Here is a 6971-nt window from a genome sequence, read left to right as displayed (position 1 = left end):
CCTTTAAAATACAATCGTGCTCTAGTGCTGAAGTCACACAACACGGATTGAATCAAGCCCTTAAGTATCACGTTTGGAGAAGGATGGCGTCCCTCTGACATTTTAAAGAGGCAGAAGACGGGAGAGAAACAAGGAATTGAGGAAAGACGTGAGAATGAGGGTTTTTATTCCCGGTTCATGTCAACATGACGTCTGTAACCTTTGAGAAGACAAACGGGTAGAGAACAAGAGAGAGCGACAGATGGCCAGAGAGATGGACAGCATGCTGGAAATGTGACGGTAGGTCAGTGAATGTGTGTGTGAGTCAGTATTAGTGTGGGTGTGTGTGCGTCAATGTGTGTGGCTGTGGTGTGTGTAGAAGCTGACCTGCAGCAGTGTCCTCATTAATCACAGAGAAGACTGGGACCAAGAGACTTGACCTACATCTGACACACACTCACGGGAGTACGCAGTCCGCCTTAAATAAGGTTACACACGGGAGTACGCAGTCCGCCTTAAATAAGGTTACTCACGGGAGTACGCAGTCTGCCTTAAATAAGGTTACACACGGGAGTACGCAGTCCGCCTTAAATAAGGTTACTCACGGGAGTACGCAGTCCGCCTTAAATACGTACGCAGTCCGCTTTAAATAAGGTTACACACGGGAGTACGCAGTCTGCCTTAAATAAGGTTACACACGGGAGTACGCAGTCCGCCTTAAATAAGGTTACCGGGAGTACTTTAAATAAGGTTACACACGCAGTCCGCCTTAAATAAGGTTACACACGGGAGTACGCAGTCCGCCTTAAATAAGGTTACACACGGGAGTACGCAGTCCGCCTTAAATAAGGTTACTCACGGGAGTACGCAGTCCGCCTTAAATAAGGTTACACACGGGAGTACGCAGTCCACCTTAAATAAGGTTACTCACGGGAGTACGCAGTCTGCCTTAAATAAGGTTACACACGGGAGTACGCAGTCCACCTTAAATAAGGTTACACACGGGAGTACGCAGTCCGCCTTAAATAAGGTAACAAACAATACTGCCCTAAATTAGGTGCAGACTATATAACACCGTCGTGTCACCTTAAATGAGAACATGACTGGAAATCTTAAGAGACTTCTAAGGTAGACACACTATCAATAGATTCAGGTGAACAGTCACAGTAGCACAGCAGGACAATGTTAATCAGGCCACGCACTACAGTATCATTAGTAGGCTGGTGGGAGGTACTATAGGAGGACAGGCTCATTTTTGACTCCGTTCCATGAATTCCATTCCAGACATGATGAGCCCATCCTCCTATAGCTCCTCCCACCAGGCCTCCACTGGAAGCATTGGAAGCGCTAGCAGGACATTAGAACACTCTGCTTAAACTGTTTGTTTCGGACATGAAAAGAGACGGAGACAAAAAGGTGCTGAAATATTTTTATTAAATACTTTCAAGATCCAAGTTGAATAACAAAGCTATGATAAAGGACCTACTAACATTGAGACAAACACGTGATCGTCCTCAATTCATGGTTTTATTTTACCGTACATAATGATCATGCAGAAAAGAAAAAAAACTCCAGCGTCCAACGACTGCTGGGGAAAGAAAGCGCAGGCCGACAGGTTAACATCACAACGCAGGGAGAGTACTGACAATGAGCTTCATAACAAGCTAAGGCTCCGCAATCCTTTTTGTAATTAAATAGTTTTTTATGTTATTTTTTTAATCTCATGTCACCTATTCAATATTCTGGATGGAGGCAGGTTTATCATTTTTATTTCAAAAGATGCAAATATGATATTGTTAGCATATACCCTATCCTCTACCCTAGTTCAGGCATGGTGGAGATGCTTAAACTGAAAACATGCATACATCTCTCTCTGGTTTAATTCCACAGATAATTATGTGATCTCTGAACTCTCTACCGCTCTTCTGTCACCTGAATGGCCAATATAAGGACTGAAATACCACTGAGGGGGTGAAATTAAATGAATACATTTCCTGTTCATTTTAATTGATTATGTTGTCTCCACGTTCACCCTCTATTCCCTTTTCCCTGTGTGTGTGTGTGTGTGTGTGTGTGTGTGTGTGTGTGTGTGTGTGTGTGTGTGTGTGTAACAGATTTCTATCCTCAACAACTGATTTTGATTAAAGTCCCTTCCTTCCCTGTGATATTATAACCAGCTAGTCTGATCAGTTAAAAAGTTGGTGTAACTTTAGTGTGTGTGTGTGTGAGATATATATATATATATATAGTATAGAGTGCAGAACTTTGCAAACAGCAAACAGTAAACAAAAACATTGTCAACAAAACCCAAACCAGGAGACAGACAGACACACAGAGAAACAGACACCGCTCTACAAGTGGGGAGAATGAAGGACACTGTTACTGATGGAGGGACTCCGCACGAAGAACGGATGAAAACACACTACCAGGGTGTCACCATGGAGACAGTACAGCGGTGAAGATATGTTACAACGCCTGACACACCAGACTGTGTAGGTGTGAGCAAGTGTGTTCACGATATGCATTTACACAGAACGTGTGAGACTGGAGGCTCAGGATGTGAGGATAGAGTAAGAATTTGGGCGGGAGGCGTGCACGTGTTGACGCGTGAGCACCCTTGTCGATCGTCACACGGTGTCAACCACATGTAGACGTCAGAGGTCATGTCAAAATGGGGTCAGGAACATGGCCATGGGACTACGGCTGGTGTGTGTGACCAGATGATGTTGACCCCTTTGTCGTGCCTCTGAATGAGTCTCAGACTTATACACACACACCATCTAAAAACACACAGAGGGTGGGAGTGTGAAATGGAGAGGGGTGAGGAAAGGGAGAGAGCGAGAGAAAACATGCAAAATGCAGACGCCTTTTCCCCAAAAGTCCCCCTCTCCCACTGCAGACAGATAAAACAGACAGGCCATACACACTGCAGCTTCACTTTTACAATAAAACCCCTTTTAAAACTCAGTCACTAACAATTAGTCTCAAACAGACTCAGACACAGTCCACAGAAACGCAACGTAAACACAAGGCTAAAAACACAACAGAAACAAAATCGCTCTCGAATGCACCCCCCTACCTTCCCTTCTCTCAACAAAAACTACACCAGCAAAAAACACAGAAACGTGTAAAAAGCCTACAGTTGTACACTTTGGTGTTTCCTCACATCAAGTTATTACATTCTTTCTGATCGAACCGACGGTCCTTCTGTTCAGAACTCTGCTAGGGAATTCTCCATTTACAAAACCCAACATGTCACCTCTCACAAATCACACACATTCTCCTCTCCTCTCATTCGACGTATATATAAATGCTTGGTAGGGTTGGGTGTTGTCTGATACTAGTCATATATTATCCTGTATACTTACAACTCATTGTCATATCTGGCATTACAAGTTCATTAACCCTTCATTCCTCCCCCCGCTCCTCTCATCATCTCAAAATGGCTGCCGTGGACGGGAGACAAAATGGCTGCCGGGTGGGAGGGGTCAGAGGTCAAAGGACAAGCCCTCCTATTGGGCATCAGATGCATGCATCATTCCCACAGGGGCGGAGTCCACACTCGGCCGGCCCCCAGCGGATCAAAGGATAGACGGGATTGGTTGGTGTTGCAGAGAGGGTGCAGTCTTGCCCGGCCGGGCACCTGGCATGGGCCAATCCACAAAGAGGACACGCCGCCAAAACACACTAGCCGAAAACACGCCCCAAAAAACTCACACTCCGACTGGAGTGTTTGTACACCTGAGGGAGATCGAAACAGAGACAAAGAAAGACAAAAAGAGAGAGAAAGAGAATGGGAGCAAACCTTTAATCCCTTGAACATTCTAAAAAGTGTGTGTGTGTGTGTGTGTGTGTGTGTGTGTATGTATATATATATATACACGTGGACGTGTTTCACTATGTCCCCACAAGAATAAGGAACCAACAAAAATGTTACCAACAGGAGACATTGTTAGTCCCCACAAGGAAAAAGGGTATTTCTAGGGGTTTAGGATTAAGGTTCAAATTAGTGTTAGGGATAGAATTAGGGTTAGGGGTTAAAGGTGAGGCTTAGGTTTTGGGGTTAAGGTTCAGTAATATATACGAATGGGAATCAATTGTGTATCTCCACAAGGTTAGTTATACACACACACAGTTTATTTGTGTGTGTACATACCAGATCACTGCAGGGGTGCAGCCGGAGCACCAGAGCAGTGGAAATGGACGTTGAGCCACTTGCTGTCGCGGCGATGCCACACCCTGGTCTCCTCCGATTGGCTGGAGCGGGGGCGGCCCTGGCTATCGACGAATTGTGTAAGGCGGATGTAGGCGATGCAGGCAGCCTCCTCTCCAATCAGATGAACGTGGGGGTTCAGCAGGGTGGTGTGGACAGGCTTACTGTTCTTACTCAGCACTGTAGCAACACAGAAAACATGTTTGGATCTCTGCTGAACTCCGTTGTATGTCCAGAAGTGTATGAAATAGCGAAAGACTCACAGTTTTCAAAGTAGAACTTGTGGAAGTCCATTCCCTCCACCAGGTTTCCCAGAGCTTCAGGCTCAAAGGAGGTCAGACCTGGATCACAGATCCTCCTGATGAGGGAGGAGAAGAGAGAGCGACAACATTAGGTTCATGTTAGTAACTCGTCAGCCGTGTGAAACAACGTAGCTGTACTCACGTGTAGGCCTCAAAGTCTCCATTGTTCACAGCTTCAATCAGCTGTTCAGTTATCTTGATGATCTCCTGCTTACGGGCTTGAGAGCAGAGAGAGAGAGATGGAAGTTCAGCAATCTAGCTAAATAGGAACTACTTTACATCTTACCCGTCAGCATAGCTCTACTCTCTCTCTGCCTCTTCTCTTTTTCTCTGACAGCTCCATACTAGTGTGTATATCTCTCCCTGTGTGTGTGTGTGCTTACTGTGCTGTGCTGTGGTACTGGCTGTTACAGGGACATTGTTGCTCCCTAGTGGAGCGGCGGGCGGAGCAGACTGAGCGTGCTCCGACTCGGGGTTGGAGCCTTGATCAGAGCCGTTCCACGCCATGCGCTTTACGTCATGCAGAGGAATGGCTGGAACACACAACGCATGGTCACTCGCATACACACACACACACATGCAGTTAGACACATGCATACCACTCGTACACACAACATGAAGGAACAGTAATGATGAATGTTGGTTCATGAAAAAGGCATTGAAACAGACCGTGGGGTGGGGGGGTTGAGGGGCCCTGAGCAGCTCAGCTGATGGGGAAGGAATCTACTTCCTGTATCATGATTTTACACTACGTGTCCCTGCATTCCACATGAAGGGAAACACACTTCTCTCTATGAAAACTGACGATACACATTAAGGATGGCTCTCCAATAAGCAATTTGAGAAGCAGAACAGAGGCCTGCCATTGGATCACAGCATGTAAGAGCACTGGCCAACAGGAGAGCAGCGTTTTGAGAGAGAAGGGGAGCACCGTGGGGGAGGAAGAGAGAGGAGGAGGGGAGCACCGTGGGGGAGGAAGAGAGAGGAGGAGGGGAGCACCGTGGGGGAGGAAGAGAGAGGAGGAGTAAAAGTAGAAGACGCCTGTCCTTCACCCTCCTGTTCCAGAGATGGACACAGTGAAGACGGAGAAAGAGAGGGAGGCTGAATCCTTAACCAGCCCCTCACCCCAACCAACTCTCTGAGGGCCCTCTGTTGTCACGTGTTGCTGACTAAACTCAGAGGGTGACTTTCAGAGGAGAGAAAAATCTAACCCATCAACTTCGGGACACACACATTTAAATAATACAATTTACACCTTTTTTTATTCATTGTTTTACAATATCTAAACCTCAACAGTTAAACTTTTAATTTGGGAGCCATTTCATCAGTTACATGTGTCAAGTCTGGAAATAGGACAAACAAAAACAGGTGAATATAATTAGGCCGACGTGACTATCAAAGGATCCAATTAGCCCCTACGTCATAGACAATCTGTACTCCCTCAGTACAGGGAGGGGGTACAAGGCACTTCTGCAGTCGGTGGAGGCACTGGTTGGGAACTCAGCATGAACAAAGAGGATATGCTGGAGGCTTGGGGGGGAAAAGAGGTTTAGACATACAGGTCGAAGTTTGCGTAGTGGAAAAGCAGAACAAACAAAGGTCAGATGTCAGGAAGTGTGGGGGTCATTGGGACGACCACAAAAGGCTGTGGTTGCTGTGAAAACACTTACTGGCAGGCGAGTTGTCAGACGAGGTCAGAAGAGAGGGCATCTCGTCTGTAGCACTTCCCTGACTCATCATCACAACGCTGTCAGCTAGATTAGAACACACACGGACAGACACACAAAATAATGCGCATGTACACACACACACACGGGTGAGTCACACACACACACACACACACACACACACACACACACAGCTAGCTATATAGCACAGGCAGGTCATCCTATCAGAAACAATATGTTAGACCACAAAGAGAGGAAGAGAGTTATTTTACTACCTTTCATATCCTCATCCTCATTTGTGTTGCTACTCTCTGTAGAACCCTGGAGAGAGAGTGAGAGAGATATTGATGAGAGAGATTAACGACACATAGTGTGAGTCTGACTCGTATGTTGTTAACCTAACTGCACACCCAACACCCTCACCTTGACCCCATCAGCAGCAACCACTGTATTTTGAGATTCCTGGGAGAAGGGGAGCATGGAGTTAAGTCTGGTCACACACACACACACACACACACACACACACACACACACACACACACACACACACACACACACACACGCGCACACACACACACACACACACACACGCGCACACACACACGAGCCTGGGGGTTAGGGTTGGAGATGATATTAAGATGGAGGAGGAAGGATTTAGAGGTCCATGAAGGGTCCAAACTTAAACACTCCAACACACACAAGACCACTAGGAAGAGACGGGAGAACAGTATGGAGGGTAGGTTGCTAGGGAGGGATCATGGACTTTAAGTTGCTAGGAGGTTGGGGTGCCAGGAGAGGAGACCGTGATGA

The 6971-nt window shown here is 46.5% G+C and overlaps 1 protein-coding gene across 1 annotated transcript in view; it reads right to left on the bottom strand.

Moving 5' to 3' along the window:
* Positions 1–1394: 1394 nt before the first annotated feature.
* LOC118381573 (calcium/calmodulin-dependent protein kinase type II subunit gamma-like) overlaps positions 1395–6971 on the bottom strand; it is a 62357-nt gene continuing 56780 nt past the window's right edge. Inside the window, exons 15-20 of the mRNA XM_052492586.1 lie at positions 6585–6623; positions 6437–6482; positions 4637–4712; positions 4456–4550; positions 4136–4372; positions 1395–3720 (exon numbers count right to left, since the gene is read on the bottom strand). Coding sequence (XP_052348546.1) covers positions 4140–4372; positions 4456–4550; positions 4637–4712; positions 6437–6482; positions 6585–6623 — 489 coding nt within the window. The 3' untranslated portion in view covers positions 1395–3720; positions 4136–4139. The remainder of the gene's footprint in view (positions 3721–4135; positions 4373–4455; positions 4551–4636; positions 4713–6436; positions 6483–6584; positions 6624–6971) is intronic.

This window comes from Oncorhynchus keta, chromosome 3 (genome assembly GCF_023373465.1).
Source record: "Oncorhynchus keta strain PuntledgeMale-10-30-2019 chromosome 3, Oket_V2, whole genome shotgun sequence".
NCBI lineage: Eukaryota > Metazoa > Chordata > Actinopteri > Salmoniformes > Salmonidae > Oncorhynchus > Oncorhynchus keta.
The sequence above is the reverse complement of the archived record's forward strand: the minus strand, read 5'-3'. Positions and strand labels throughout refer to the sequence as shown.